Raw genomic sequence first — 16,795 nt, forward strand, 5'->3', positions numbered from 1 at the left:
GAGCTCGTCATGAGCACCGGAGGGCCGTGGCTCATGACGAGCTCAGCTCCCCATGAGCATGGGAGGGGTTAATGGGCACCAGCTGTGCGGCTAGAGAGTTTCAAAATGATAGGCTTTACCTGACAAACTGAGTGTGTGAAAGGAGGTGGCTTTTTCCCTTCGATTCTGTGTAGGGTTGTCTTGTCTTTTTCATTTGCTCTCGCTGCCTCTGTTGCAGCTTCTGGGTTATGCTCGCCTTGTGACAGCTTTGGATACTGTGCTCTCATCAAATTTATTTTACCTACTAACTAAAGGCTTTTTTCTAGCACCCAACAAAATTTAAATGTCTCTAAAATAACTATGCTAATATTTCTGAATATATCAGAATTAGGAAAGCACAAATCAAGCACATTTGTTTTTAACTCCTGAAGTTTGTGGAAAACAAATATTTGAATATGATCAAAACAAATCAATACACTGTAATTTCCACACATTATTGTTTGTGTGCTGTAATGTTTTAGCAGCAAAACTGTATGTCTGTGCAAATGTAATGCTTATGTCCATTAAAAATGTGTTGTCTGTAATGGCAATGTATTGCCACACCATGCATACTCCACTCTATGCCCCTCCACTCTAAGCTTCTCCACTCTACATCACTTTGCTCCACTGTATGCTACTCTACTCCACTCCACTCTACGCAGCTCCACTCCACTCTATGCCACACTACTCTACTCCACTCTATGCCACTCCACTCTACGCCACCTTAAGCCACTCTACTTCACTATATGACACTCCACTCTATCCCACTCCACTCTATTCTATGTCACTCCACTCGATGACACTCCCACTCTATGCCACTCTACACCACTTCACTCTAGGCCACTCTACTCCTCTCTATGACACTCCACTCTATGACACTCCACTCGAAGTGCCACTGTGCCACTCCAACCTACTACACTCCATACCACTTTACTCCACTCTTTGACAGTCCACACTATGCCACTCCACTCTGCCACTTTACTCTACTCGACTCCATATATACATACCCCAAACTTCACCACCTGGAGCTCTTTGAATCACCAACAACCGCCCCAGGTTTCCCACCAACGTGCAGTTATGATCGTCGTCAACTCTTAATGCCAACAACGACAGCACCACCAACACGAAGTTCCAACCAAGGCCTCAGCAACCTGCCCTCAACAAGCCCCTCTTTCGGTCCACCCTGCAGTCCAACCACTGACTACCTTGTTGACAAGAGCTGCTTACATGGAAGGGGACTAGTTTAGAAGGTCAACTTTCCACAGGGACGAACCAGGTCCCTGTACCCGACCCTCGCTTCATCCCGGTTGGCCTTAACTTTGGACATTGACCCTGTCCAGCGCGACAGATAACCAAGATAGGTGCTTTTTTACTTTTTGGCACTACTTCTACTGAAAACTTTAAAAATGTATATGTCCAATTCTACTTATTTTTATCATTTGGTGTTATTTTATTTAACAAAGTTTACTAAATTGATTTGAGATTTTTATTATGTTTTGTTTTCATTTTATTACTGCTAGAGTGCTGCATAAATACTTTACACATTGCTTCTACGTTAAGCCTGACTGCTTTTGTGGCAAGCTACCAGAGAGTTGAACACAGGTTTATTTAGTGACTTTTGTCGTTCAAGGATTATGACTATTATTAAAAGTGACGTCAGGGGTATAGCAGTTAACTAGCAGGGTGAGCGGTCAGAGGACTAGCTGGGTGAGGCTGGGACAAGACTGGATACTGGGTTTGTGTGTGGTCTCTGAAGGTAATAGAAACAAGAGAGTACCCGGAGGACTGGAAACATGTTAGATTAGGCTTTAAATAGGGCACTGGCAGTCTGCAGGGAAAACACAAGTATACACAACAAGAATGTAAACCATGGAAATTATAGAAAAAATATTATAAATTATGGTTTGTCTGCTCCTCGGAAAATGTCTCTCGGTGAGCTGAAATGATCTTACATACAAAAGCAAGGAGCAGATTAATCTCACAGGGTTCTGGGAGAAACCCAGCAGCTCCAATGGAGAAGGTGTGCTGCGTGGTACTCTGTGTCAAAGGCACAAGCCTTGGTATCTGTTAGACCTGTCATCCTTAGGGAAGTCTTCCCCCAAACGTTTTGCCCGCTTACTTTCACTTTGCTTACCTTCATTTTGCTTTATCTTTTTGTTGGTCTTGATACTCTGAGCATTTTACCACTGCTGATCATTTTTTTAAAAATGTTTTTTATTGAAATCCAGGTATGACATAGGAGAAAAGCAGTATACACTTAGAATGGCAACAGTGTAGTGCTACTGAGAAGACACGGAGCAAATCAATAACAATAAAGCAAAATAATAGTCACAATCTTAACATGTGAAGAACCCGGGTGACCGTTTCTTCCATCGTCTTGGAATGCTGACCAGTGTTAAAGTGCATGTGCTTCACCCCCAAACATGATGATATTGGTGTATACTCAAATTGGCAAGTCCCTTGTAAAGTGTTCTACTATATACCCACTGCCTGTATTTTAGATGCTACTAGTGGGCCTCGGGCACTGGTCGTGCCACCCACACAAGTAGCTTTTCAAACCTGTCTCCGGCCTGCCACTGCAAGGTTTGTGTGTGATGTTTACTGCCACTTCGAGTTGGCATTTAATTTTTTTGCCAAGACTGAAACTCCCCTCTTATTACACATAGGTCGCCCTAACGTAGGCCCTAGGTAGCCCCACGGGCAGGGTGCTGTGTAACTGAAAGGTAGGACATGTACTTTTAAGTTTTATATGTACTGGTAATGACAAAAAGCTAAATTGTTTTTTCACTACTGTGCGGTGTACTCATCTCAATGGCTAGCATTGGGGATTCCTTAAAATATGTTTAAGCTGTAATTCCTGATTAGAAAGGAGTAGCTGCATCATGTTTCATATTTTTGAAAGGTATTGATAAATCCTCTTTCCTGGAAAAGTTGGATTTAAAATTGCTGTTTTTAGAAACGCCACTTTTAGAAAGTGGACATTTCTCTGCTCTTACTGCTCTGTGTGCCTTGTAGCCTGTCTCCTATACACGTCTGGTATGGGTGACAGCTGCACTTTGTGCATTCCCTCTAGATAGCCACAAGCACAGGAAGGGTGAGTGTGACAGGGAACTCACATGCATTCATTTATAATTCAATTCGGATAGCTCGTCCTGGGCAGGAAGAGGGAGGGGGACCTGACTCGTACACCTGAATAGGCAGTGTCCTCTGTCCCACACAAAGGGCTGATTACCCCTTGGAGACAGGGCTGGGATGGACCTGTGCACGTCAAGGGCCTGCTTTTAAGTCACCACCACTTCAAAGGCACCTTTTGGTATTAGTACTGGGGCTCTGCCATACCAAGACAGTACACTACTGGACATGTGAAGAACTCTGCCAGGAGTAAGTACTGCTGTGCTACAAGGATTGCCACTCTCTCTGACTGCTGCTCTGAAAGAACTGCTTCTGCTTAGCTGAGAGTTCTCTGATGCCTCCTGATCTCTGCTCTGCTGAGGACAAGGACAATGCCCATCTCACTTGAACCCAGAGTGACTCCAAGGGCTTGCTGGCTTGCCCCGTGTTCTGATGTCTCAGGACCATCAACTACTTCCTACAACTCTGTAAAGCCATCTGCAAGCCCTGCCCTGCTAAGTGGTGCAAATCCAGTCCTGGTCCCTTGAAAAGTGATTTCTGCTGGCCACAACAATCAGAATCGATGCAGTGCGGACTTCGCGCATCAATGCAGACGCAGTGCTGATCTAAGGACATCCCTGTGCGGCTCAACGACGACCCGGGACCGAACTGCGAGGTTCGATGGCAACGCAGCACTGGCATTGTAAGTGGTACAACACAGGAGCCGACTGCGAGGTTGGTGACGACGAATCGACCCAACAGCATTAATTGGAACACACGCATCGAGTCGCTGACGCTTGCTCCATCCAAGGTATTTTTTCAGCGGACCCTGGTGGATCCTGTAGCAGGCCTGCCCTCCATTGCGGTCAGTCTGAACTTCGGATTTACCCCAGTCCTGCACGACCTCAAGTACTCCCTGAGCGTTATTTCACTCTTAACACTACTTTTTGATCTATTCTTTAAAAAATCAAATCTCCAGTTCTACTTATTGAATTTTAGTTGTTTTGGTCATGTTTTATTCATAAAATTATTCTCTATTGTCCTAAACCTGTGTGGAGTATTCTTGTGCTGTTTTAATTGTGTTACTGTATGTATGTGTGTTTTGCACAAATACTTTACACATTGCCTCTTTAGATAAGCCAGACTGCTCTAAGCCAAGTTACCAGAGTGTTCTACATTCTGTCTATCAATTGTTCTTTTTATATTTATCATCCCGAATAGGACGAGTATGCCCAGACGTGGGTCCTGTGCTTTCCATGCCACTGGAGTCAAGCCATACTGGCTGATGAGGGGTGAAACCCCGAAACCGGTCCTAGGATGCTTGTTTCCAGTCCAGGGAAGACCTGGCCTGGCAGTTCGGGCTGGACTGTTCCCATTGGGCGCAGGGTCAAGACTGATTTTCATATGGCTGGGTTCAAACTGAATGGCATGGGGAGCGAAACAAAAATGATGGATTTAGGCTCAGATCTCTGTACTGGGGCGAATGTATGACATTGTTCTGCATTTTGTCCATCATTTGTTCTTTTTGAAGTTACCAGAGTGTGAGCACAGGTTATCTTTTAGTTTGTAACTAGCTTACCCTAACTATGAGTGTGGTCCTTACTTGCACAGGGTGCATTCCTCTGCCAACTAGGGACCAACTTTCTAACAGCATCTAACTGCCACCCTTGGAAGCAATGGAAATCAGGATAACAATACAAGGCAGAGGAACAGGGAACAGAACAAGGAACACCAAAACAGAAACTGTGCTCAGGCAAAAGAAGGACTGGAATCAGAGGTGGAACATGACTGAAATTGTGAGAACAAGGCTAAAAAAAGATCTGCACTCAAACAATGCAAGACAGCCTTATGCAGACAAACAGGAACACAAGGCAAGGCGTCTGTATATAACAAGGCAGATCAAGGAGAGTGCAGACAGGAGACTATGATCAATGGAGCCTACAAAAAAATAGGGCAAGACAGAAATATACAGACAAACAGGAATACAGAAAACAAGGCAAGGAGTCTGCATATAACAGGGCAGATAATGAAGAGGGCAGACAGGAGCCTATGATCAATGGGTAACACAGGGACAGAGATACAAGAAAACAAGGGACAGAAACAGATACTACAAATAGCCAAACACAGTAAAATGGGTACAGGGAAAATGGAAACAGAATCAAGGAACAAGTCTGAAATAACAGCAGCTGGAATACAACAGAGGACAAGGAGATTCAACAAAGGTTAGTTACTAGCTGTGACACTTTGCCCTCACTGGCTATAATAGTTGGAGGCTCGTGGGAGGAGCATAGGTGCAGGGAAAAAGCCAGGGGCATGGACTTAACCAGGTGCAAGGAATCAGGGAACCATCAATGAAGGCAAGGTTAAATTGGGAACTGGAGAAGGGAAGACCAGGGGAACCAGGAAACAAAAGGGAATAGGAAACCCTTGAATGGAGTATGGATTGGCGCAAACATAGAGAAGGGTCCAGAATGAAAATATAACAGGGTCAGAATAACCGTAGGATCCAGGAACAAATCTAGTGAATAGGAAACCACCATCAGGACCTGATCTAGGAGGGGTATGAAAACTGAGAATTACAAGGACAATAATGCATCAGGGACATGGAACTGAAACTAAAAGATGAAACAAAACTAAGTATGGCCAGTATTGATGTGTATATTGGCCTACACTGCTGTAAAGGCAGGTTCCTAAAGGGCACTCGTTAGTGATATCTAGTGGCTTCTCACTCCCGTAAACTAATAACCCAATTTCTTACACCATGTTTAATGGCCAGAGATTGTATGTAATGTATAAGACTATAAATGTATGAAACATTATCCCACCACCAATCCTCCCCTCACAGTCCTTACAATGTGAGGCAAATTACATCTTCGAGACAGATTCACCAAGCTTTAAAGAAGTAACTATTCGATTTCAATGTTTCCCCTCCTCCCTCCACTATCAAATATTTGCTTCCCCCTTTCCTGCCTAGGAGGTAAGAGTTACCTTCCTTTTGTTCAATAACTGCTTATGTTATGGTTTATACAGTTTAAGGTGGGCAGCGTGCCTTGAAACTCCCATTGCATGTGCTACGATGGGACAGGAAGACTCAGAGCTGGTGGGTTGAGGGCCGCATCTTTCCACCTTGCAGTGAGGGAATTGTTTTTCTTTCTGTGCTGCTTTTGTTCACAATTGGAACCCTTCTGGCCAGTAGCGGGGATGTTTTCTATGGCATACCAAATCTAGTGAGAAGGGATTTGGCAGATATAGAACCCCCCCCTACAAACTGCAATGCTGCTATTAGCGTGGCAGTTGGGGTACATTCAACAACAAACTGCAGACAAAAACAACACCACTATAGAGAGTTAGAGAGAGATCGTCTTATTGACAATAAATACATAGCAATAAACAACTGAGGAGGCAGTATCAACAGCTTTAAAAGCTAGCTATCAAAATACAATCATTGGATTGTGCAACTAATGCAGACCCAAAAAGCAGTGCCAGAAAGCAAATAATTGTAAGGGCCTCGATTTATATATATGAATACTCATATTTGTAAAGTTCTTGGTTTTGAAGCTGCCTTTCAGGCATCAGATGAAGGATTACATGCACAATATGATTTCAGGATACTGAGCGCCTTTCTTACCATTACAAAGTAAAGATAATTTTGCTGAAGTAATAGAAGGAAATAAATAAATCTAATTGTTCTCGTTTTTTTAATACGAGGTATCTGTTCCAAAATTTTAATGAGACCTTCACTCAAGTGCTAAAAAAAAATAGTACTATCAAAAATGGCATGTAACTCCTCTTGGACCTCGGAAGAATTACTGTTGTCAGATCTCTGCGATAAACTGCGACTTAAAGGGCTCTGAAACCCATCTATGTTAACTCAAATTTGTCTATTAAGACAAGTTCTTATGTAGCTTATTCAGCACAAATTCTGTAAAAGACTTCCACGTTTCCTCACATAAGATCTTTTTATAATAGAGAGGTTTGAAAACTGGACCTAAAGTTGAAACCCAAGGTGCAATCTCAAATACATTTGGAGCAAGAAGTTGTTCTTCCAGTCTTTCAGTTAGAATCATATTCTGATTTACTATTGTCTTTGGATCAAAAATGACTTTCAAAATATATTTGGAAAGGACTAACATTTTAGGGATTTAAACTTGATATTTGTTTTGGGTGGCTCTGCTAAGAAGTGTAAAAAGCGCTCAACAGCAACTTTGAGAAGATGGGTTCCTCTCCGGGAGATTTGCAGAGCTGCAACATGGTGGTGCTCTAACACCTTTGCAACACGTTATCATTTCGAGTTGGGCAAACATTTTGTTCGTTTTTTTCTGAAGAATTAAGACCTGTAATGAAGTAAATAACAGATATGAGCTTTAAGAAATTTGAATGAAAGATGAATTTTAGCACATTATATGAGTGTTGATATTTAGTGAGTGCCTGCAGAAAATGGGAAGCTTTTTTATAGTCTCACATTGTAAGGACAGTGACAGGGAGGGCAGGTGAAGGTTTAAGGAGTAATGAACTACATATTGCCAATCTCCACTACTCTGATCCAAAGTCTTTCCTATCACAGTCCTCCCTCTCCCTCTTCTTTCTTCATCACTCAATCAGGCTTGTTAAATTAGCAGGAAGTTAGGAGAAGGTATTTGTTAGTGGAAGGAGGAGTGGAAGTATAGAAATGGAACAGGTACTTATTTTTCTAAAGCCTAGTAAACAACCTGTCTCAAAAGGGCAGGACCCCTCAAAATGTAGAACTGTGACGGTGAGGACTTTGAATCATGTAAAAAATGATTTCCACTGTTTTTATAAACAATGCTTGAATTAACATAGTCAAACTTTTATAACTGCTACTAAAACAGCAGTGCTACCAGGTAGACTTATTAGCAGAACATAAGCATAACATGAAGATCACAGGTGCACATAAAATTGAGTAGGAAGCAAATATGGTCTATGTACGTTGAAGAAGGTGACAGTATGTATGAACACTCCAACATGTAGGTAATAATAGATATCTGAGGAGGATGTGAGTTGATATCTCTGACATTTAAATGACAAGCTTTTTGTTATAAGATAACTGGTCAAGCTAAAAGTGATTATGTTCTGCTTATACATTTTTGCCCTTTGTCGTGGATCCCATCCGACAGCAATGTTTGAAATTATACACCTATTGTGGTTTTATTAATTGAAAAAAAAGATAAATAATGGTTTGAAAAAAATAATATTAATAGATATCTATGTTCAATAAGCAGGCATACACAAAGGATGCCTGGCTTACCAAGAATACTTTTACAGTATTTACCTTAATAATGGTGGCGCTATCTGGGATATAACGAATCGCATCAATGTAGAGGTCAAACGGTTGATCTTGTGGAGTGGGGTCAGGCAGGAGGGTTACGTCGCTATGTGGCACCCAGGCTTCATCGTTTGGATGTGGAAGTACTACATCCCTGTGGGTACAAGGAAAAAATGTGTATAAGACGGACAATGCGTTCCAAAACGCAAAACATTAATGGTATATTACGTAAATACCATTTTACATCTCCCGCCTACATTTCCTTCAGCAATATTTATTAGATGTGCAGTATATAGGAGCCCTATTCAATTATCGTATATGTTCATTGACCTCACGCTTTTCAAGGACAAACTAAAATAATAATAACAATTAAAATAATGACTTTGCATCACACAACGTAACTGAATTGATGTATACAAAGTGTAAGGTTACCTTTATCGCCAGTCAGTTATTCTTAGTCCATGGCTCTTTGCCATTATACACTTCTGCATACTCTGGCATCTAGTAGTGAGCCAGACGCTTTGTGTGCCAATCTAGAGTGCACATGTGTGTGTCAGACACAACACACCACTGTCTCTGTGAATATGTGCTGCTTTCTAGTTACCTATTTGAAAAAAAGAATCAATGGATGTTTTTGCTGATGGCTGACATCCGCCTTGTCAACACAAGGGGAAAGCACTGCTGGGTAAATGTAAGCCATGAGAGTAACATACCTTACTCTTGCATCCTGGCTCTTCCCCACTCTTAACAGATGGGTAGATTCCACGTTAACTGAGAATGAGAAAGAAAGTAGTAGATACAAACTTAGGCCTAGGAAAACAGGTTGCAGAGATCTGAAGTCCAGAGAAAATAGTGTTTGCAGAATGAAGAATGCCACTGACTCCATCCTACTCCTGGTAGATTGTGCTCAGACACTGAAAGGAGGTTAAGCTCCATGTTGAGTTAGCAATGGGTGAAAAATAATGCTATCAATTTGGCAATGTTGGCCTAAGTATTCGCCCAGCCAGCAGTATTCCTTCCAAAAGGTAATAAAAGTCAGTGAGTAGAACAAATGTCTCTGGTAGGCAAGCTAAACATGCAAGGTACCACTGACATCCAGATTGTGTAATTTATCTTTAGTCATGGAAATATGATGAAGGAAAACAGCCCGAAGAACAACTTTCTTGTTCTGATGGCCTTCTGGCAGCATCTTGAAAGAAAGGTGAGATGTGTTCTAAGGACCACTCTGTCATTGTGGAAAAGTACTAATGGTTCAGAGGAACAACGATCTTGCAATAGACTCATGTGCATTGCCAGTATTATGGCCATCAAAAAATAAGTCTCCCAAGTAAGAAGTCTTAAGGCGTCACACACGGTGACGTCTTAAAGATTAATACAGCAACCTGACTTAGACCAGGCTTCAATCCCAGTAAACTTCTCCAGAAGGGACAGATGTGTTAGGCCAAGTTATATGTCTTTTGACAGTCTAACTGGCCATAATGATTCCCCAGCCTGTTGCCACAAAGGGTACAAGGTAGTGCTTGCAGGTGTCCACCTCCACAACCATCTCAGTTAGGTGAAGCAAGAAAGATTTTACATCTTCCACTGGACAGGTGAGCAGATTGATGTTCCTCTCCAGGATACAATGGTAAAATGCCATTTGCTTGTGTACTGTGTCCTGACAGATACCTTCCTGGACACCACCATCACTTCCAAGTACTCTAGGAAGGGCCTACATGGGCAAAGGTTAGCTCCTCAAAAACCATGGGATCATGGAGAGCAATGTCATGGAGAAATGCAGCACTCTTTTTCTTTCCGTACACATTATCTTTACACTGTGGGCAATAGATCTAGTCCTTTTGGGGCAGATGGAGCTTTTCCAAAAACAGACTTTGCAAGGGCTTATTGGGATCACTCTCTCTTTTCTCTTCGTAAGCACTCTGCTGGAATAAGAAGAAACAGATATATTGCATCTGCCCACTACAACACCTGCCCCTCTGCTCGACCAGGAAGTTAAAACAGTGGCAACTGGTGTTCAAATAAGTGGTAAAGGCATGCACCGCAGGCTTCAAATAAAAAGTTAGGTATTGTCTATATTACTTGACACTTGTGTCATGTCTGAAGATGCCTGCTCAACACCAATGACCCCCAAAATATGGGAAACAAGAACATGCTGCGGTGTAAGGCCCATCTCCTCAGAGCCACTTCCAGGCTGCAGAGCTCTTGGAAGTGAATGCACCATTGCCTCCTAAAGCAGAAGAAGGCTGAGAAATTTTCAGTGTGCATCATCACTGCTCTGAATCTCACCCCTAAAAGGGAGGCATTCAGCTCCGACAATTTTATGTGAATAGACAAATCAATTTATCCCACAATGTATTGTTGGAGAGTTTTCTGAAATCCCTCACTACCACCCATACTCCGAGGAATCAGTGGGGACCTCCATTCATGGACAGGACAGGCGAAAAGAGCATCTCATGAACTGTGCCTGGACTGTGAGTCAGTGTGCTCCCAACCCCCATTCTGTTTAAAAGGCTCCCATGAGCCAGCAAGCTGACGAGCTTTGGAGATGCACCTGTGTGCCTGTGAGTGGTACCCTGACCCAAGAGAAACTTGGCAGCATTTCCAGCAACCCCAGATGATTTTTCTTTGCTCTTTAATACTGCTGCTCTCTACTGATGACGGGCTCAACACAGAAAAACATGTCTAGAGATATATAGCAATGTCTGCACCAACTTTGGTGAAAAACTCCAGCTAATGTTGAAGTAAGTTTGAATTGTATACTGAATTTACCAGGATGCAAAGGGGCGTACTGTGCTTGGACTGAGGCAGTGTGCTCCCAATCCCCATTCTGTTTAAAAGGCTCCCTTAAGCTAACAAGCTGACGAGCTTTGGAGATGCACCTTTGTGCCTTTGAGTGGTACTCTTACCCGAGAGAAACTTGGCAGCATTTCCAGCAACCCCAGATGATTTTTCTTTGCTCTATAATACTGCTGCTCTCTACAGATGACGGGCTCAACCCAGAAACACGTGCCTAGAGATATACAGCAATGTCTGCACCAACTTTGGTGAAAAACTCCAGCTGATTTTGAAGTAAGTTTGAACTGTGTACTGCATTTACTAGGATGCAAAGGGGCAAACTGTGCTTGGACTGTGAGGCAGTGTGCTCCCAACCCCCATTCTTTTTAAAAGGCTCCCTTGAAGCCAGCAAGCTGATGAGCTTTGGATACCTGTGTGCCTGTGAGTGGTACTCTAACCCAAGAGAAACTTAGCACCATTTCCAGCAACCCCAGATAATTTTTCTTTGCTCTCTATTACTGCTACTCTCTACTGATGACGGGCTCAACACAGAAACACGTGTCTAGAGATATACAGCAATGTCTGCACCAACTTTGGTGAAAAACTCCAGTCAATTTTGAAGTAGGTTTGAACTGTGCACTGCATTTACCATCATGTAAAGGGGCGAACTGTGCTTGTACTGTGAGGCAATGTGCTCCCAACCACCATTCTGTTTAAAAGGCTCCCTTGAAGCTAGCAAGCTGACGAGCTTTGGAGACCTGTGTGTCTGTGAGTGGTACTCTAACCCGAGAGAAACTTGGCAGCATTTTCAGCAACCCCAGATGATTTTTATTTGCTCTCTAATACTGCTGCTCTCTACCGGGCTCAACCCAGAAACACATGTCTAGAGATACACAGCAATGTCTGCACCAACTTTGGTGAAAAACTCCAGCTGATTTTGAAGTAAGTTTGAACTGTGTACTGCATTTACCAGGATGCAAAGGGGCCAACTGTCCTTTGACTGTGAGGCAGTGTGCTCCTGTGGGAAGGTGGCCTGATATGCAGTGCTCACTACGCATAGGCCGGTCAGAACCAGTTCCAGGGGCACACCAGCCCCTGGCCTGGGGAAAGTCCGGCATGGCAGAGGGGTGTAACCACCCCCCTCCTAGTCCCACCCATAGGCAGGACCTAGTCACCGGGTCAGCCCCCTTTTTTAGTATAAAGATGGGAGCGGGCCCCCTGTTCCAATTAGATCATTTTTGGAATCAAGACACGACTTTCTTCGAAAGGACATCAAGATTTCTTCTTCAAGATTCTCCCTTGTGGCTAAGGAGTAGTCACCCTGCATCAAGCGGGCACCATCCTAAGAACACTGCGGTCTGCTGCAAGTCCTTCTTCACGAATCCGACGACCCAGCTCGACGAGACCCGGCTTCCCTGGCACCTCTGACCTCTACTCACCTCTACAGCAAAGCTGAGAACTGTGAGTGCGACGAGACCTCGAGGGACCGACGATCGCCAAGACTGCACGACTTCTTTGTAACAAGCCCACCGTGTGCTCCACTGGTGAGTGCTTTGGGGTCCGAGAAGCCCCAACCCTGAGCAGCTCCAGCACCGAAGATCAGCCCTCCAGCATCTCCACGATCTGCGTGGGGCCCTTCTGCTTTTGCGTGCTCACCGCGCTGTGTGGCTACTAGCCGGCTGGCTTGTGGCCTTCTACACGACGCCCGACGACATCACTGCTGCTGGTCTGGTTGCTCCAGACTGGCCCTTGCTTCCTTCTTCAAGAGAGGCATCCCGGACCCTCCTGGTCCACTCCAGACGCCATTTTGAGTCCACCGCGTGGGCTTGAATTTGCCAAGGCTTTGTTGCCCAATCCTGGGTCCAGCGACGCCGACAGCTTCATCCATCGTGGGACAGCTCGCTCCTCCATCCTGGTCGCCGACAACGCCTCCTGGTCCGTGAGATCTGCGAGCACAGCGTCACCCACTCACCTGGTCGAGGTGATTACCATCCGGTGCCCTCCTGGTGCCACCTGACTACTGGCTAGTAGTCACGAACTTGGTCCCCTCTGCTTTCAGGTGTCATCTTCCTTCGATCCAGGCTTGGATCCATCGAACTTTCTTCACTGGTCGCCTGCCAGCAACTTCTTTCTTCCAGGCTCCTGGTCCGTCTACGAGGATTCCCGACGTCCTTTGAGACCTATGCAGCTGCAGCCCCTGGGCTAGGTAACTTCGGCATTTCGGTGCCCCAGCATAGCCTCACTATCCAAGGGTCAGAATCCACTTTCGTTTTCCTCCTACCAGGTCGGGTTCGCCCGAGAACACTAACTCTGTGAAATCTAGCTACCATAGACTTTGTCCTGCATCCCGCGTGAGAGTGCACACTCTGCACCCGAGTCCCCTGGGTCTCCTAGAAGTAATCTGAAGATTCTATAGTCAAGATCTAGCGATTCCAAAGCCTATTAGTACTGTACTTACCTGCTAGTAATTTCGCATTCCACTTTCAGAGTATATGGTTTTCCGTGCCCCTCGGGCATTTGTATATACTGTGCTAACTTAAGTATTTTCGAAAAGGTTTTGTTTTGTGCTTAGTACCCTGTCCTCATAAAGAGTACAGGGCTGTTGTGAATCTTAATAAATAACTTGTTTATTTTCATAACACTTGTGTGGTGTCCTTTCACTTGGTGTTCAAGGGGTATATGTGTGGTAAACAGCTGGCTTAACACGCCCTCTCGAGTCTTTAGCCTTAGACTGCTCGTATCCACGCTACTAGGATAGCTGGTCTATAAGGTTGACTTACAACCAATCATCAATAAGGGTTGCTGGACTGATACATAGTGTTCACTAGAATAGTGAGCACTGCATATCAGGCCACCTTCTCACATTGGTGAGCAGCGGTTGGGATTTGAGCTTGCTGTTGTTTACCACACGTATCCTAAGAATATCTTGTTGAAAGATCACATAAGTACTTCAGGTACATATAACTAAGCTTAGAATACTCTTAGTTCTACTGAACCAGCTGTTGCAGCTCCTCAAGGCTTAGCACACCTTGGCTGCAACTCTTAGCAAGGGATCAGTAGGCAAACACATAGTGTAGGTAGGTGCATCACTTACACCACACTAGAAACAGTATGTCAGACAAAGGAGGAAACTCTGAGTCTCCCCTTGTGTCAGTGGACCCTCCACAGGTCCTCCCTTCCAGATATACTGTGCTTAGCTTCCATGAGTTACGACAAGTGTGTACCTCTAGGAAGATTAAGCAGGGGTCTAACCCCACAACTTCCTTTCTGATTGGTCTCTTAGAGACTTATGATGCCAGAAAAGCTGAGAAACTTCTTAGCTCTTCTAATCCAGATGGAGGTATGCCTCCCCTTGAGGGAACCAGAGGAGACCCTGACCTAATCCATCTCTCAGCTGAGACTGAAGAGGGGGAGGAGGATGAGGAGCCCACTGGGGATGAGGCAGACAAGGGACAGGTAGAAGTCAGCAGACTAACCAGGTCCAACTTAAGCAGACATGAGATGAGTACTGGGGGACCCCTGGGGCCACTCTCAGGTCAGCTTAACATTGGGAATGGACGAGCTAGGTCTCTATCCAGAGGCTCTGGCAGATCCCTTCAACCCAATGGCTCTCAACACTCCTCTCAGAAGGGGATGACATCTCCCCAGAGGAGAGTGTATGAAGCTAAAGAAAGGGCAGCCAATCTGAGGATTGAAAGGGAAGAACTTGCCCTGGCCAAAGAGAGGCTTGCCTTTGCTAGAGAGCAACAGTTAAGTGGGGTAGTCCCCACTGGTGGCAGCATTGTACCTAGCAATAGGGAAAGGAGTTTTGATACAAAACACCTAGGTAAGATAGTGCCCCCCTTTAAACAAGGGGATGATATCCACAAGTGGATTACTGCTCTGGAGAGGGCCTGCACTGTGCAGGGTGTTCCCCAGAGTCAGTGGGCAGCTATATTGTGGCTCTCCTTTGAAGGCAAAGGTAGAGATAAGCTCCTCACTACAAGAGTGGAGGATGCTAACAATTACCAAGTCTTGAAAAACACACTGGTTGAAGGGTTTGGCCTAACCACTGAGCAGTACAGAGTGCTGTTCAGGGATACCCAGAAAACTCAGTCTCAAGATTGGTCTGACTTTGTAGATTGTGCCACTAAGGCTTTTGAAGGCTGGCTACTGGGTAGTAAGGTTACTGATTTTAAAGGATTGTACAATCTAATTATGAGGGAGCAAATCTTAAATAATTGTCAGAACCAGTTATTACACCAGCACCTGGTAGACTCTGATCTGACCTCTCCACAGGAATTGGGTAAGAGGGCAGACAAATGGGTCAGAACCAGGGTTAGGCCTAAAAACCAGGGTGGTGACCAGAAAAAGGAATCAACCAAGCCTCAAGAGAAGGGTGGGGATAAATCCACAGAGAAGACTTCCCAAGGGCCCCAAAACTCCAACAAGGGTGGTGGGTCCCAGAACACTCCTTCAGAACAGAAGAAACCTTATTGCCATACCTGTAAACAGGTGGGTCATTACAAAAGTGATGCCAGTTGCCCTAAAAATGGTAATAAGGGAAATATACCCCCAGGTAATACTCCTAAACCTCCTGTTACCACTAGTGGTAATCCCCCAGGTGGTGGGAGTGCCCCCAAGAATGTGGTGGGCATTACTTTGGGCAATCAGGAGGACTATGGCCTAGCCAGGTTCCCTGACCACACTCTTGTCTGTGAGACTGGCATGGGGTTTGCCAACTTCACTACTGGACCCCACCTTTTGGGAAAGTATAGACAAGAGGTCTTAGTGAATGGTCAGAAAGTTGAGGCATTCAGAGACACAGGGGCCAGCATCACCATGGTGATTGACCATCTGGTCCCCTCTGCTCAACTGACCCCTGGTTTTACTTATCAGGTGACAGACATTCATGGAGTGAAGAGAAGGCATCCCATGGCAGTAGTCAAGCTCAGCTGGGGTAATGTCACAGAGCCCATGAGAGTGGCAGTGACAGATAACCTACCTGTAGATTGCTTACTGGGGAATGACCTGGAACTCTCAGCATGGGCTGAGGTGGAACAAGAAACTCATTCCAGAATGATAGGCCTATCCAGACAGGTTAGTGGGGCAGTAATAGCTACAGCCCCAGTCCAAGCACCATTCCTCCCTGAAAAGGTTGGAAGGGCAGTGGTAGCCACTGCCCAGGCTCAGACAGACTTTCCAGAACAGGATAGGAGGGCTGTGACAGTCACAGCCCAAACACAAACTGAGTGCCCTCCTGAAAGGGTTGGCAAGGCTGAAATGGTCTCAGCCTCTACTCAAACAGATAGTGAGGTTGTGAAGCCTGAAACAATGGATCACTCCACTCAAACAGAGAGCATTGAGGAGGAAGAAGAGTCTTCCCCCTCCCAGACACTAGGTGAGAGCCAGCCTCCTCAGGTAACTGACTCTACCCCTGTTGAAGGAACTGCCCCAGAGGTAGTCAGGCCTAGCCTGGCAGAGCCCCGGATGGCAGTGGACCCTTCCCAGGTGGGGCCCAGTCTGGAGCAGGTAACCTGCACCTCTCTACCCTGCCTCAATCAGCCCAGGGCTGAAGAGGACAGGGAGGCCAGTGGTGGACCCCAAAGGGCCCCCTGTCCAAAAGAA

The 16,795-nt window shown here is 45.0% G+C and overlaps 1 protein-coding gene across 1 annotated transcript in view; it reads right to left on the reverse strand.

Moving 5' to 3' along the window:
- LOC147729973 (uncharacterized) overlaps positions 1-16,795 on the reverse strand; it is a 1,004,770-nt gene that overhangs the window by 358,046 nt on the left and 629,929 nt on the right. The window contains exon 20 of the mRNA XM_086954938.1: positions 8,420-8,567. Coding sequence (XP_086811064.1) covers positions 8,420-8,567 — 148 coding nt within the window. The remainder of the gene's footprint in view (positions 1-8,419; positions 8,568-16,795) is intronic.

The sequence above is a fragment of the Lissotriton vulgaris genome, chromosome 2_1 (genome assembly GCF_964263255.1).
Source record: "Lissotriton vulgaris chromosome 2_1, aLisVul1.2, whole genome shotgun sequence".
In the NCBI taxonomy this organism is placed as follows: domain Eukaryota; kingdom Metazoa; phylum Chordata; class Amphibia; order Caudata; family Salamandridae; genus Lissotriton; species Lissotriton vulgaris.